Source organism: Entelurus aequoreus, linkage group LG14 (assembly GCF_033978785.1).
Source record: "Entelurus aequoreus isolate RoL-2023_Sb linkage group LG14, RoL_Eaeq_v1.1, whole genome shotgun sequence".
In the NCBI taxonomy this organism is placed as follows: Eukaryota; Metazoa; Chordata; class Actinopteri; order Syngnathiformes; family Syngnathidae; genus Entelurus; species Entelurus aequoreus.
The window spans coordinates 28,497,381-28,515,041 of NC_084744.1; the positions used below are offsets into that span (position 1 = coordinate 28,497,381).

At 38.9% G+C, this 17,661-nt stretch overlaps 1 protein-coding gene across 1 annotated transcript; it reads right to left on the bottom strand.

Moving 5' to 3' along the window:
- Positions 1 to 2,428: 2,428 nt before the first annotated feature.
- LOC133664636 (zinc finger protein OZF-like) lies at positions 2,429 to 15,087 on the bottom strand. The gene is made up of 2 exons (XM_062069438.1): positions 14,551 to 15,087; positions 2,429 to 6,354 (listed from the first exon to the last, which is right to left on the bottom strand). The coding sequence occupies exons 1-2, from the start codon at positions 14,735 to 14,737 to the stop codon at positions 4,925 to 4,927; spliced, it is 1,617 nt and encodes a 538-aa protein (XP_061925422.1). The 5' UTR covers positions 14,738 to 15,087; the 3' UTR covers positions 2,429 to 4,924.
- Between the last annotated feature and the right edge of the window lie 2,574 nt (positions 15,088 to 17,661).

The window sequence follows — 17,661 nt, forward strand, 5'->3', positions numbered from 1 at the left end:
TCAAAGAAGGACAACAAACTGAATCCAAACGCCAAACTTGATATACATCTACTATCAATAAGACAGTCATTTTTATTGGTGACGTCATTAGAGCTTTGATAATGGTTCGTGTGTTGGCCTTTTATTTTGCAAGACGTGGGTTCGATTCTTGGCAACGTCAGTTCTCAAATGTGTTTATCACTGGAAACATTACATTTATCAAAGTCATGCATTCTGTATTAATTATTTTTAACCAGCTACCCAAAATCAATAGCTGGATAATGGAGAGGTTTTGTCAAAGAAAAAGAAAAAAAGAATCGCCTAAAACCCAAAATAAAAATGAACTAAATCTCCTCTGTTCTGTACATCATAGTCCAAGTGACATTATATCGTCATCTTCCTCTTTATTTATTTCCTCAAGGCGACAGAAAAACATGATGCAACCTGCTTATCATGTGATTCTACCATGTTGGCAAAATACAAAAACACAATATATTTACATATATAAAACATGGAATTAAAAGTGAACGGTACCCATCCCTACCAGCAAGTGTTGTTGTACTGGAAACTAATTTACAAACACAACTTCATCACACACAATACTCCACTATGGAATTGTTGTTATATTAAAATGAGAAACAAATCCATCTTTGTACAGCAATGGTTTGAAAAAGGCTTTTGGTCGCTGATGCACTTATTGAGTGATAAAAGTATTTTATTAATTGAAGATTTAATTAAGTATGATCTGCAAATAAAAATAATTACAAAAAATAAAACGGCTTTCGTTCATCCATCCATCTATCTTCTTCCGCTTATCCAAGGTCGGGTCTCGGGGGCAGCAGCCTAAGCAGGGAAACCCAGACTTCCCTCTCCCCAGCCACTTCGTCCAGCTCCTCCCGGGGGATCCCGGGGCGTTCCCAGGCCAGCCGGGAGACATAGTCTTCCCAACGTGTCCTGGGTGGCATCCTGACCAGATGCCCGAACCACCTCATCTGGCTCCTCTCCATGTGGAGGAGCAGCGGCTTTACTTTGAGCTCCCCCCGGATGGCAGAGCTTCTCACCCTATCTCTAAGGGAGAGCCCCGCCACCTGGCGGAGGAAACTCATTTCGGCCGCTTGTACCCGTGATCTTGTCCTTTCGGTCATAACCCAAAGCTCATAACCATAGGTGAGGATGGAAACGTAGATCGACCGGTAAATTGAGAGCTTTGCCTTCCGGCTCAGCTCAGGGGAACCGGAGGGTGTGTTCTAACTATGGTGGGATCACACTCCTCAGCCTTCCCGGTAAGGTCTATTCAGGTGTGCTGGAGAGGAAGCTACGCCGGATAGTCGAACCTCGGATTCAGGAGGAACAGTGTGGTTTTCGTCCTGGTCGTGGAACTGTGGACCAGCTCTATACTCTCGGCAGGGTCCTTGAGGGTGCATGGGAGTTTGCCCAACCAGTCTACATGTGTTTTGTGGACTTGGAGAAGGCATTCGACCGTGTCCCTCGGGAAGTCCTGTGGGGAGTGCTCAGAGAGTATGGGGTATCGGACTGTCTGATTGTGGCGGTCCGCTCCCTGTATGATCAGTGCCAGAGTTTGGTCCGCAATGCCGGCAGTAAGTCGGACACGTTTCCAGTGAGGGTTGGACTCCGCCAAGGCTGCCCTTTGTCACCAATTCTGTTCATAACTTTTATGGATAGAATTTCTAGGCGCAGTCAAGGCGTTGAGGGGATCTGGTTTGGTGGCTGCAGGATTAGGTATCTGCTTTTTGCAGATGATGTGGTCCTGATATCTTCATCTGGCCAGGATCTTCAGCTCTCACTGGATCGGTTCGCAGCTGAGTGTGAAGCGACTGGGATGAGAATCAGCACCTCCAAGTCCGAGTCCATGGTTCTCGCCCGGAAAAGGGTGGAGTGCCATCTCCAGGTTGCGGAGGAGACCCTGCCCCAAGTGGAGGAGTTCAAGTACCTCGGAGTCTTGTTCACGAGTGAGGGAAGAGTGGATCGTGAGATCGACAGGCGGATCGGTGCGGCGTCTTCAGTAATGCGGACGCTGTATCGATCCGTTGTGGTGAAGAAGGCTTTCGTTCAAAATATTCTAATTACAGCATATCAATATTTTTTTGATTATTTACTATTTCTTGAGTACTGTATTAAAAAAAACCCTCATAACTTGAAAGATTCAATTTTTCCAAAGGCAAAGGAGTTAATTTAAGTAAAAAAAAACAGAATTGACCACTTCAAATAATTTTTAGGATGTTTTGCAATTGAAGACAACACTTGTTCGTTCTGTGATAGGGGAACAAAATAAACAGTTTATTTTATCAATGTATGCAAAGTAAATCTCTGTGGGATGATGTACAATATCAGCTTATGCTTGACACTCCAAACTTTGATTGAAATTGATATTGTTTTGGAGATCTTAAAAACGAAAAAAAAAAAAACGAAACAATGGGAATTTTTGTTTTATCCACAAATGTAAGTTTGTAAAAACAAAAACATACTTCCACAAACATTTCATCAATTTTCTCTCACTTTTATATTGCATAAAGGTCTGGGGACATACATATAAAACCATCACAACACAATCATCATATTACAAAAGAGAGTAATAAAGATAATTAATGAAACAGATTATAGAGACCCAACAAATGATTAATAAAGTCACACATTTTAAAATTGTATAAAGGACAACTGTTCAAATGACGTATAAAGTGTTGGGATATAATTAAGATAATGAAGGATGAAGTGATTAATACATTTTTAATATAGATATGCTAGTAGGCCGTGCAACTAATCATATGTTCTAAAGTTCTAGTTAAACTGGGTGCAAGTTCATGCCTACGCACATACACCCTTATCTACCACATTCTTGCCACTGCTGAGGTGGCTTCTTTGCCGAGGTCTGAAGGACAACACTAGATATGAAATCGGAGTCCAGGGAGAAGAAAGCAGAACAATATTCTACGTCTGGAGGACGCCACCTCATTGCATATTCATAAATCAGTGTTTCCCACACATTCATTTATTTGTGGCGGCCCGCCACGAAAGAATTACGTCCGCCACAAATAATTTTTTTTTTTTTTTTTTTTTTGTCCCGTCCAGCTTCACAGGCAAATCATATAGTTGATGTAGATGCCCATATAGGCTGTTCATATTTACTTTACAAAAGAGAAGTGTAGGATACTTCTCTTGTTGCCTTATTTGTATTTGACCACTACTGTTTTCTGTTTATTTGTTACTGACTGTGGCAGGACACCTCTGCCTCTGTTTCACTTTATGTTGCTGGTAAATAATATGGTTGTAGTAGTAGGCTAAAGTTCAATGATTTAGTATGCACTAATTAAAGGGGCAGAGCTTTAAGAGACATTTTAGCTTTTATATTTTATAAGATATATTTTTTGTAAGAACCACAATTAATAAATATATTTCAGTGAATAACTTATTGTTCAAATTTGTATATAAATATGTACATAAAGTGTTGTAATTATATTGTAAAATGGATGAATGGATGGACGTTTAAAACAAAACTGTTATTATTAATTAGTAAGTATAAATTTTTTGAGCCTTTTTAGAGAAAATCATATCATTGTAGTAAATTATGCAAATTACTCGATGATGTCTTGTTGACCACGCCCATAGCCACGCCCCCACCGCCACAGGTATCTTGGCAGTTTATGGGAAACACTGTAAATTGTGTTATATATTGTAAGAGCGCGAGGGGGAAGGTGCCTCCGGAAAGCCCCGTGTAAGTCGCCGTATTGAATGCTACTAGGGACAGTTGGCGTTCAGACAAATTGTATTAGAATTGTATACAATAGGGTTTCTGCTTGACACAAATTTGATTACAGACAGACATTTTTTTTACACACACACACACAACTCTTACACACAGATTGCTTAACACCTGCACACATCTAAATACGCACACACAACTATGATTACGCATACACAACTTTTTCACAGCAGAAACGTAGCAAAAAGTCTCGTGTACAAAGACAGCCAACCGAGGTAATACGGACAGATTTTTTTCTACACGCACATAAATCATAATACAGACAGCTTAAAACATGTATACACAGCTCCGATTACACACACACACACACACACACACACACACACACACACACACACACACACACACACACACTGAGATACAGAAACAGACATTAGTACACAGACACGTGAATTGGATTACAAATGCACAGATTTAAGATACACAATTGCAAATAACTTTGCTACAATAATACTTCCATAATGATCCAGCACTGACAGAAGAGCAGGGCTATTATAAAAAGAAGGTGTGCCCAGATTGCCAATAAGAGACAGGTGAACCAATTGACCAATTAGAAAAATAGACTTGTATTTTGTTGTTTAAACATCTCAAATAATCAGATCATTGTTCATGAAAACAGATATTTCTTTCTACAAGGTCACATGCAAAGGATACATCACTGGTTTCAAATTGTTAGTACAAACAAAAATGTCTATCTTACAAAAGGTGTGCCTAATTATATTGTATAGTGTACAAGTACAAGTAGTAGGACCGCTGGCACCATCATGGTGGAGACTTGTTTTGGAGACAGCAAGCCTGTGAAGGGGCACACTGAACCATAACATCATAATCACTTCTTAAATATTAGCAGAAGTACAAATTGATGTGTTAGTACACAACAAAAATATTGATAAGAATGAATAATAAATATAAACTGTTGTGTGGATGTTGTTTTCCAGGCTGAGTAACTAAGAAACATATTTACATGTTTGCTTTTGAAGTAATTGAAAAGTAACTAAAAATAATATGGGATTTGTTTGATTGTCATTTTGTTGAAATAAAAAAGAAAGTATAGTCAGATAATAATTAAACTTTCAGGACATGTCAGAAATGGGATAAGGAACAAGTGATTAGATTTTGTTGTTGATCCTGATCATCATTTGGATTCAGCCTTCGTTTGAAGGATTCTTAACTACTGGGAGATTTGGCCTGGTGGAGGTCTGCGGAGCGCTTTTCTACTTTACTGCTGCTGCTCTCACCAGCACACTTGTGTTTGTTAAGTTGGTACTCATGAGAGAATCTTTCATCACACACACTGCAAGTCAACACTTTTTCCCCAGTGTGTATTCTAGTGTGTTTTTTCAAATCTCGACTTCGTGCAAAACTTGAAGTACACACAGAACAGGAAAAAGGTTTTTCTCCAGTGTGTGTTCTTGTGTGATCTTTCAAACTGACCTTCCTTGTAAAAGATAAGCCACAGATTAAACAAGAAAAAGGTTTTTCTCCAGTGTGTGTTCTCATGTGGGTTTTCAAATGTTCACTTCGGACAAAAGTTGAATTACACACAGAACACTTAAAAAGGTTTTCCCCAGTGTGTCTTTTCAGGTGTTTTTTCAAATCTTGACTTCGTGCATACCTTGCATCACAGGCAGAACACGAAAAAGGTTTTTCTCCGTTGTGTGTTCTTGTGTGATCTTTCAAACTGATCTTCCTTGTAAAAGATAAGCCACAGATAGAACAAGAAAAGGGTTTTTCTCCAGTGTGTGTTCTTGTGTGCTCTTTCATACTTTGCTTCCTTGTAAAAGATAAGCCACAGATTGAACAAGGAAAAGGTTTCTCTCCAGTGTGTATTCTCATGTGTCTTTTCAAGTTGTCCTTGTGTACAAAACCTGTTCCACACACTGAACAGGAAAAAGGTTTAACTCCAGTGTGTCTTCTCATGTGTTTTTTCAAACTTTCACTCTGTGTGAAAAATACACCACACACTGAACAAGAAAAAAGTTTCTCTCTAGTGTGTATTTTTGTGTGTGTTATCAGGTCTGCTTTCCTACAGAATATTTTGTTACACACTGAGCACATGCATGGTCTCTCTCCAGTGCGATTTTTCATGTGTCTATTAAGAGTCTTTTTGAGGCCAAAATCTTTGTTACAGTGAGAACATTTAAAGCGAGTGTTGTCAGTGTGACATGTCTTATCATCTTTAGAGTCTTCATCATCAGTGTCAGGAGAGTGTGACGTTGTGTCCTCACTATCTGATAGTGGAGCTAAGAGCTTGTCTGCTTGTGATCCTCCACAGTGGTCTCCATCAGCTTCTGTTGTCATGTGTTGTGTTGAGCTGCTGCTTGGAGGCTCCGCCTCTCTCTTCTCACTTTCACCTTTGACCTCATCATCTTCACTCTTCACAGGGACACCAGTCACTGGGATCTCCACCAGTCCTTCAATGTCCTCTCCCTCCTGACTGACACTGTGTTCCGCTGCTTCTTCTTTAATGTGGGGCAGTAGTGGTTCCTCTGCTTCCTCTTTAATGTGTTGGAGCTGTGGTACCTCTTTTTCCTTTTTATTGTGGGGGGGCTGTGGTTTCTCCTCCTGCTCACGTAGATGATGTTCTTCATCGAGGTCTGCGAGACACAAGAAGACAAACACATGCTTTAGAAAGGTCTCACTTCGTTCATATATATATATATATATATATATATCTATATATATATATATATATATATATATATATATATATAGATATATATATATATATATATATGTATGAACGAAGACCAAGGAACTGGTTGTGGACCTGGGAAGGAAGAGGAGTACTCCGGTGACCCCTGTTTCCATCAGCGGGGGTCGATGTGGACGTGGTTGAGGATTATAAATACCTCGGAGTACACATCGACAACAAGCTGAATGGGTCAAAACACGCTGAGGCACTCTACAAGAAGGGACAGAGACGCCTCTACCTCCTCAGGAGGCTAGGATCCTTCAACGTCTGTACAAAGATGATGAAGATGTTCTACGAGTCGGTGGTGGCGGGCGCCTTCTTGTACGCCGTGGCCTGCTGGGGCAGCGGGCTGAGAGCGAGGGACACAAACAGACTGGACAAGTTGGTAGAGAAGGCCAGTAACGTGGTGGGAGTGGAGCTAGACTCTCTGGCGGTGGTGTCAGAGAGGAGAAGTCTAGCAAAGCTCCTAGCCATTATGGACAACACCTCCCACCCACTACCCTCGGACATTGCGGAAAGAATGAGCACGTTCAGTGGAAGGCTCAGACTCCCAAAATGCAACACGGAACGACACAGGAGGTCCTTCATACCGACAGCCATCAGACTGTATAATGCACATGTTCCTTGACTGCACTTAAATGTAGAATATATTTATATTATTCATATATTATATATACTATATATAATATATTATATATATTATTTATTATTATTATTGTCTATTGTGAGCAAACTGTGGTGCTGAATTTCCCCCAGGGATCAATAAAGTACTTTCTATTCTATTCTATTCTATTTGTATTGAACCGTTTCGGTACGGGGGTTTCGGTTCGGTACGGGGGTGTACCGAACGAGTTTCTAAGCTAAAGTCTTAACAAGCTGCTTTGCTTCTTCTGCCTCTGTCTCAGCACCCAGTATTGTCCCACCCACACAACCATCTGATTGGTTACATACAAAGCGGTAACAGCCAATCAGCAGTAGGTATTCAGAGCGCATGTAGTCAGTGCTTTAGCATTGAGCAGATAGGTGTTTAGCAGGTGAGCATCAGGCAGCGTACTCTCCCCAAATTATAATAAACACCTCCCAGTCAACTACTAGTAACATCACTATGAGCCCGTTGACCTTCTAGAAACGTAAACTGCAGCTCAGCTCGCTCGCAGTCCTGGCTTGAGGTGAAAGCTAATTAGCTTTTAGCGTAACGTTAGCTCATTTTGCCGTGTGTGTGTGTTAGGGACAGCAAAGCCTTGTCTGTCTGTTATTTCACTTGAACTCCGTAATGTTCAGGGATGAATAGTCTCTCCTATTGCTATTGTACTATTTTTTCAGCTATAGCTACATTAATCATTATTAATGGAGCAGCCTAGTTTTGAATGACAGGGTCCCTGCTATCACATGTTGATAAAAATATAACATTTACATAATAAAAATCAACTACAGGCTTCCCAAATGCTGTAATAAATTAAGCATGATGAGTTGACTTGAAACAGTTTAATGTTGCACTTTTTATATGTAGAAGAAAAGTTTTGTCATTTTATTTAATCTGAGCAACAACTTGAGGCAGTTTAATGTTGATTAACGTGGGCAGAATTATTATAGTGTTCCCAATGTTAAAAGGATAAAGCCATTGTTTACAAATTTGGTAAATAAATAACCAAAAAATGTATATTTTGTTGTTTTCTTACTGTACCGAAAATGAACCAAACCGTGACCTCTAAACCCAGGTACGTACCGAACCTTTATTGTAGTATGCTTGTGTGTGTGTAATTGGCTGTGTGTGCATGTCTGTAATGTAAGCATCCTTTCTGCTTGTATGTTTTCAGTTTTACCCTTTTTTACGGTCAATAAACCTGTGGACAAGAAGACGTTTTTCATAGTGTTTAATCAAGGAAAGGTGTTAGGGTAAAGCCAAGCTATTCATACATATTGAGGGCGGGGCGGGACAGTTCTGTTAAACCAGTGTTTTTCAACCTTTTTTGAGCCAAGGCACATTTTTTTGCGTTGCCAGCAGAAATCATAAAAAAACAAAACTCAGTTGACAGTAAAAAGTCGTTGTTGCAATTGTTGGATATGACTTTAAAGCATAAACAAGCATGCATCAATATAGCTCTTGTCTCAAAGTAGGTGTACTGTCACCACCTGTCACATCACGCCATGACTTATTCAGAGTTTTTTGCTGTTTTCCTGTGTGTACTGTTTTAGTTCTTGTCTTACGCTCCTATTTTGGTGGCTTTTTCTCTTTTTTATTTTCCTGTAGCAGTTTCATGTCTTCCTTTAAGCGATATTTCCTGCATCTCCTTTGTTTTAGCAATCAAGAATATTTCAGTTGTTTGTATCCTTCTTTGTGGGGACATTGTTGATTGTCATGTCATGTTCGGATTAGGGCTGGGCGATATATCGATATACGCAATATATTGCGGGTTTGTCTCTTTGCGATATAGAAAATGACTATATCGTGATATCGAAGTATACGGTCTTACGCAGTTGCTTTTAGCTGCTGGCATTACACGACAGGCTCTTCCCACTCCTTGTGTCTCCTTCTCAGACAGCAAGCGCACCTTCTTACACACGTCACATACTGTCACGTCACACGTCACATTCATATACGCCCTCGCACAGCAGAGAGGTAGCGGCATGGCTAAAGTTAGCTGTGGTGCGACTGGTAATACAAGACAAAGAAGGTGCGAATCTGGTAACAAATGGAGGAATAATTAATTCCCAAGAAAAACAGCAGGGGGTCCATCGTCTGGCGGTGGTTTGGCTTCAAGTGGGAAGATGCCGAACAGACAACTGTAATTTGTCAAGTGTGGGGCAAAAGCGTTTCTACAAAAAGTAGCATTACTGCTAATATGTAGCATCATTTGAAAGGTCACCCGCTAGAGAATCAAGAGCGCTTACTCTGCATGTCAACATTTTCGTTTGGTGCCACATGCCCACACCATCAAAATGCCAAGACAAACATTTCCAGATCAATACCGTATGAAAAAAAAGAGTCCACGACAAAAGGAGATAACGTCCGCAGGAACCTACCACATAGCGAAGGACATACACTATTTGATTTCCTATTATGCAGCTCATTTTTATTTGACACTTATTGAAATATCTTGTGTGACATCATGTTTTTAAAGGCCTACTGAAAGCCACTACTACCGACCACGCAGTCTGATAGTTTATATATCAATGATGAAATCTTAACGTTGCAACACATGCCAATACGGCCGGGTTAACTTATAAAGTGCAATTTTAAATTTCCCGCTAAACTTCGGTTGAAAACGTCTATGTATGATGACGTATGCGAGTGACGTCACTAGTTAAACAGAAGTATTGGTACACCTTTGAATCCAATACAAAAAAGCTCTGTTTTCATCTCAAAATTCCACAGTATTCTGGACATCGGTGTGGGTGAATCTTTTGCAATTTGTTTAATGAACAATGAAGACTGCAAAGAAGAAAGTTGTAGGTGGGATCGGTGTATTAGCGGCTGGCTGTAGCAACACAACCAGGAGGACTTTGACTTGGATAGCAGACGCGCTAGCCGACGCTAGCCGCCGACCGCACGGATGATCGGGTGAAGTCCTTCGGTCGATCGCTGGAACGCAGGTGAGCACGGGTGTTGATGAGCAGATGAGGGCTGGCTGGCGTAGGTGGAGCGCTAATGTTTTTATCATAGCTCTGTGAGGTCCCGTTGCTAAGTTAGCTTCAATGGCGTCGTTAGCAACAGCATTGTTAAGCTTCGCCAAGCTGGAAAGCATTAACCGTGTAGTTACATGTCCATGGTTTAATAGTATTGTTGATTTTCTGTCTATCCTTCCAGTCAGGGGTTTATTTCTTTTGTTTATATCTGCATTTGAGCCCGATGCTATCACGTTAGCTCCGTAGCTAAAGTGTTTCGCCGATGTATTGTCGTGGAGATAAAAGTCACTGTGAATGTCCATTTTGCGTTCTCTACTCTCATTTTCAAGAGGATATAGTATCCGAGGTGGTTTAAAATACAAATCCGTGATCCACAATAGAAAAAGTGGAATCCAATGAACCCTTGTACCTAAGTTATGGTCAGAGCGAAAAAAGATACGTCCTGCACTGCACTATAGTCCTTCACTCTCACTTTCCTCATCCACGAATCTTTCATCCTCGCTCAAGTTAATGGGGTAATCGTCGCTTTCTCGGTCCGAATCTCTTTCGCTGCTGGTGTAAACAATAGGGAAATGTGAGCAGCACTCCAGCTTGTGACGTCACGCTACTTCCGGTAGAGGCAAGGCTTTTTTTTATCAGCGACCAAAAGTTGCGAACTTTATCGTCGTTGTTCTCTACTAAATCCTTTCAGCAACAATATGGCAATATCGCGAAATTATCTAGTATGACACAGAATAGATCTGCTATCCCCGTTTAAATAAAAAAAAAAATCATTTCAGTAGGCCTTTAAACTATTGTAGTGGCGTTCTGTACAAAAAGTACACTTTAATTTAGTGTTGTTTTGATAAGTCATCTTAGTGACATCATGCACAAAAGTGCACTAATAGCTTCTTTTAAAATGTCTCTGACAATCTTGCACTTTCTGTTTTGAAATGACATGAATGTTTGTGCCACACAAATTCCCTCAAAATCAGTGCAAATAATTGCCATTTATTCAGGATGGACTAAGTTTAGAATTAACAAATGAAACAAAGGTAAACAAAATCCTCTATGCGTTAACAAGCTCACGATCTAGAGATATATACGGTCTGGACACATTCTTCCTAAAAACGTATAAAGATAGTTTCCCTACCACATTGAAAACTGCCATTATCATCCCAATCCATAAAGCAGGAAATAAACAAGACATCAACAATTACAGACCAATTAGCCTTCTCCCCGTTATATCCAAAGCAATAGAAAAAGTGATCGTTGAGCAACTCACAGAACATTTGGACTATGAAGACCTCCTACATCCCATGCAGTTTGGGTTTTTCGGGCAAATCACTCGACCGAAACTGCATGTTGCCTTCTACTAGAAACAATCAAACAAAACCTTGATAATGGAGGTGTAGTTGGAGCAATATTCTTAGACCTCCGCAAGGCATTCGATACAGTCAGTCACCCCACGTTACTTACAAAATTAACATATTTTAAACTGTCGACAGATACTCTGGCCTGGATTATGTCATATCTATCTCGTCGGACCCAATGTGTCCGTATTGATAACACAACATCCAGTCTCACTGCTACTGATATTGGCCTGCCACAAGGCTCTAATATCTGCCCTCTTCTTTTCTCCATGTATATAAACGACCTGCCATCTGTATGTGAGCATGTAAATATCCAGATGTATGCAGATGACACGGTTATTTATACTTGGGGAAAGGACGCTGAAACGGTTGCCAGAAAACTTACAGCAGCCATGGAGAAGGTGGCAAGATGGCTACATGACTCTTGTCTTACATTAAACATTAAGAAAACGGCAACAATGTGTTTTGTAAACAAATATAAAATGTAATCCTTTCCAAATATAACGGTTAATAAGGAAATAATACAAAATGTTAGTGAATATCGTTACCTGGGTGTCATTTTGGAGCCAGCACTTGGCTTTAAAAAACATATCAAACAGATGTGCCAGAGTCTTAAATACAACATAAAAACGTTCAAATGTATCAGGAATTCATTAACACTGGAGGCAGCTCAAACTTATTTTAATGCAATGATTATGTCTCGTTTTTATTATTGTATAACATGTTGGTCGCAGGCAAGCAAAATGACACTGAGGCCATTGGAAACTTTGCACAAACAATCCCTCAAAATCCTTGACTGAAAACCACAACACCACCATCATTGTTTAGTTCTCCAAAAATATAGATTGTTAAATTTAGCTAACATTCAAAGATTAGCATCAATACGAATGGCCCATCGAATCTTAAATAACACTGCACCAGCGCCACTTAAGCACTTTGTCCAGTTTACATCTGCTGTGACAACTAGAAACACACGAGCCTCCACCAGGGGGCAGTGTAGCATACCCAGATTTAAAACCTCTTTTGCACAATCAGCCTTTTCATATAAAGCCATAAAGGAATGGAACCACCTCACAACAAACTTGAAAAGTCTAACAGATTACTCTTCATTCACAATTGAAGTTAAAAAGTGGCTTTGGAGCAATCAAAGCTGCTCACACGGTCACTAAGGTGGGCATTATGTTTGACACATCAACCTAATGTGTATTATTTTTATCCATGAGAGCATTTTTACTGTAAATTGTGAGGTGTGTCTGTTAAAATCATGGTTGTTTTTACAAATGATGACAGATGTGAACAAGAGCATGTATTGTCTTTGTGTGATGATGTAAATGAGGTGTGGTTGTATTGTATATTAAGTATGTGTCCATGAAAGGGCATTTTATGACTTTTTTCTTAATACTTGTCTATGTTTTTATTGTCATAATTTTATTGCATGATTTTTGTATCCCTTTAATTTAGGTAGCCAGGGACTGCAGATGGAAATTAGCTATTTAGCTATAATCTCGTACAGAACATATCTGTCTTTGAGCTTAATGTTTCTGTACATTGTCCCTTCAAATAAAGACTAAACTACTGCTTAATAACTGTTTAATAAATACACTTTTGGTCAATTGACTTAGTTGTGATTTCCCTCTCTGCATGAAAGTTTAAAAGTAGCATATATTAATGCAGTATGAAGAAGAATGTTTTAATGTAGACACATAGAATTATCATACTGCTGTGATTATACGCATCAAGTGTTCATTCAAGGCTAAGGCAACATATCGAGATATATATGGTGTATCGTGATATCGCCTAAAAATATTGAGATACTAAAAAAAGGCCATATCGCCCAGCCCTAGTTCGGATGTACATTGTGGACGCCGTCTTTGCTGTCGTCCAGCATTCTGTTTTTGTTGACTTTGTAGCCGGTTCAGTTTTAGTTTCGATCCTTCCCTAAGTTTCAATGCCTTTTCTTAGGGGCACTCAACTTTAGTTTATTTTTGGTTTAAACATTAGACACATTTTTACCTGCACGCTGCCTTCCGCTGTTTCCGATATCTACAAAGCAATTAGCTACCGGCCCGGCTGCCACCTACTGATATTGAAGAGTATTACACGGTTACTCTGCCGAACTCTAGACAGCACCGACACTCAAGAACAACACATAGTTGCAAAAAATGTTTTTAACCCAAATAGGTGAAATTAGATAATCTCCCACGGCACGCACAGTGGTTGAAAAACACTGTGTTTAAACCCATAATAGTAACAAGCTAGTCATTTGTTTGCGATCATTGTGATTATATTACATACTTGCCAACCCTCCCGTTTTTAGCGGGAGAATCCCGTTATTCAGCGCCTCTCCCGACAACCTCCCGGCAGAGATTTTCTCCTGACAAACTCCCGGTATTCAGCCGGAGCTGGAGGCCACGCCCCCTCCAGCTCAATGCGGACCTGAGTGGGACAGCCGTTCTCACGTCCGCTTTCCCAGCAGCTTGCCTGCCCAATGACGTCATAACATCTACAGCTTTTAGAGAGTAGAGTGCACAACAAGGAGAGAGAGTTCTTGGTTTCTTATGTGGGTTTATTGTTAGGCAGTTTTATTAACGTCCTCCCAGCGCGGTAACAACACACAACAACAGCAGTCACGTTTAGTCTACCGTAAAGCAGTTCGTCTGCCGTAAACAGCAATGTTGTGACACTCTTAAACAGGACAATACTGCCACCTACTGGATAGCCTGCAGAACACTGAAATTCAAGTATGTCTTTTATTTATATGTATAATAAAATAAAAAATAAAATAAATATATATATATAGCTAGAATTCACTGAAAGTCAAGTATTTCATACATATACATATATATATATATATATATATATATATATATATATATATATATATATATATATATATATATATATATAAATTATATATATATATATGAAATACTTGATTTGGTGAATTCTAGCTGTAAATATACTCTCCTCTTAACCACGCCCTTAGCCACGCCCCCACCTCCCGATATTGGAGGTCTCAAGGTTGGCAAGTATGTTATATTATATATTCCAAATGTCATTTTCTCGTTATTAATCAAATATAGACTTAGTAACCATGTGAGAGTATGAAGTAAACAAACCTGTTCTGTGTAACACAACTTGATGTTTCTTGAAAACAGCGTCCAGTAGTCGATTGTGCTCCTCTTTTGTTCTAGCAAGTTCCGCCTCGTATTCTGCTATCGTTCTTTCTAACACTACAAATATTTCTTCAACGGCAGCAGTTAGTCGCTGTCTCACTAACGCTCTCAATATTTGTAATTTACACATTTTCACACAATCACAACACTTTACTCTCACACTTGATCTCTGCTTAGCGATGTGTTGGTAACTTCTGTGTCTTCTGTTAGCAGCTAACGAGCTAAGCTAACTAGCGAGCTAAGCTAACTAACAAGCTAAGCTAGCACGAGAAACTGCAAAGTGCTTCTCGCACAAATAAGCTTCTCGTGCACCGAGACGATGTTATCCTTAAATGAAGAATCCAATATGAATGTTATACGACATACATATTTAAAAATTGGAGAAACAATTATAACACTGACTTGTCTGCGTCATGCACACTTCTTTCTGTGTCAATGTGCTGTCACGACAGTTCGCACACTTGACGTTACAAGACAGTACTGCTTTGCTCTCGCGAGATGTGTCGCGATTTTCAAGCCGTTTGCTTGAATTTAAAATGTCAGACACATATTCATTATACAACATATTTTGATTCAAGATTAAAATGCAGGTTTTCTTACCAAAATAAACACATAGTGTGGGAGAGTGTGCAATATCATTAAAACTTGCTGTCTGTTTGCATAATAAAACGGAAGGGTATATAATAATAATGAATATATTTAATAGCAAACTATGTAATAATAATATTACGTCATGTATTAGAATAAACTGAAAAAAGATATATGTATATTTTATAGATACATATATATATACACACACACACACACATATATATATATATATATATATATATATATATATATATATATATATATATATATATATATATATATATATATATATATATATATATATATATATATATATATATATATACACTGTCAGAAAGTGTTTTAGTCTTATCTTATTCTGACGCAGTTTTGAGATGTTAGATTTCCTGTGCTCTTAATTTGGCGATCTAGTCTGAGACGTCATTTCCTGTTTGTAGCGTTTTTTGCGTGATACTGGCTCTTGGGTGATTGTGTAAACAGTATTGTGTGCGTTCCTGACTAAAACACACATCACACATCACACACACCCATTCTACAATTGTTCAACTTCATCATTAAAGAGTGCCAGAAAACCTCTCTGTGCCCTACTCTCTGACCGGAGTCCTTGTCCTAAGAAGATATCAGACCAGCATTCCGCATCCAGAGTAACCTACTCTATCACATATATATATATATATATATATATATATATATATATATATATATATATATATATATATATATATATATATATATATATATATATATATATATATATATATATATATATATATATATACAATCATATAAGCATGTATAACATATTTAAGTCCATATAAAAGTCACGTGTAAACAGACAGCCTATCAGCTTCACAAAAAATTTGATTACAGACAGACACAATTTTTTACACACAACTCTTACAAACAGATTGCATTACACATACCTGTATACGCAAAGACAAAGTCAGCCAATCGAGGAAATACGGACACATTTTTTTCTACACACAGACAAATCATAATACAGACAACTTAAAACATGTATACACAGCTCCGATTACACACACACACACACACACACACACACACACACACACACACACACACACACACACACACACACACACACACACACACACACACACACACACACACACACACACACACACACACACACACACACACACACACACACACAGGATTCGGGATGCTTTATTATCGTCCATCCTTTAACATGTACAAGACACATAAGAACTGAAATTACATTTTCGGCACACACAGAGATACAGAAACACACATTAGTACACAGACACGTGGATTGGATTGCAAATGCACAGATTTAAGATTCACAATTGCAAATAATTGTGCTACAATATTACTTCCATAATGACCCAGCACTGACAGAAGGGCAGGGCTGGCATAAAAAGAAGCCTGACTGGCAACGTGGAACAAGTGTGTCCAGATTGCCGATCAGAGACAGGTGAACCAATTGACCAATTAATAAAATAGACTTGTATTTTGTTGTTAAATATCTCAAAGAATCAGACAATTGTTTATGAAAAACAGATATTTTATTCTACAAGGTCACATGCAAAAGATACAGCACTGGTTTCAAATTGTTAGTACAAACAAAAATGTCTATCTTACAAAAGGTGTGCATAATTATATTGTATAGTGTATAAGTACAAGTAGTAGGACCGCTGGCACCACCATGGTGGAGACTTGTTTTGGAGACAGCAAGCCTGTGAAGGGGCACACTGAACCATAACGTCATAATCACTTGTTAATTATTAGCAGAAATACATATTGATGGGTTAGTACACAACTAAAAATATTAGTAAGACTGAATAATAAATGTTAACTGTTGTGTGGATGTTGTTTTCCAGGACGTGTAACTAAGAAACATATTTACATGTTTGCTTTTGAAGTGATTTGGGGTTTGATTGATTGTCATTTAGTTGGAATCATAACAAAACAAGTATAGCCAGATGCTAATGAAACTTTCAGGACATGTCAGAAATGGGATAAGGAACAAGTGATTAGATTTTGGTGTTGATCCTGATCATCATTTGGATTAAGACTTTTTTTGAAGGATTCTTTACTACTGGGAGATTTGGCCTGCTGGAGGTCTGAGGAGCGCTTTTCTACTTTACTGCTGCTGTTCTCACCAGCACACTTGTGTTTGTTAAGTTGGTACTCATGAGAGAATCTTTCATCACACACACTGCAACTCTACACTATTTCCCCAGTGTGTATTCTCATGTGTCTTTTCAAATTTCGACTTCGTGCAAAACTTGAATCACACACTGAACAGGAAAACGTTTTTTCTCCAGTGTGTGTTCTTGTGTGATCTTTCAAACTGACCTTCCTTGTAAAAGATAAGCCACAGATAGAACAAGTAAAAGGTTTTTCTCCGGTGTGTGTTCTCATGTGGGTTTTCAAATGTTCACCTCGGACAAAATTTGAATTACACACAGAACACTTAAA

What these genes read in the sequence shown, in the direction of transcription:
- LOC133664636 (XM_062069438.1), bottom strand. Translation starts at nt 14,737, where the DNA reads ATGTGTAAATTACAAATATTGAGAGCGTTAGTGAGACAGCGACTAACT. An exon ending in AGTTGTGTTACACAGAACAG is followed by an intron (nt 6,355 to 14,550) that starts GTTTGTTTACTT and finishes TGTGTCTCGCAG; the next exon opens with ACCTCGATGAAGAACATCAT.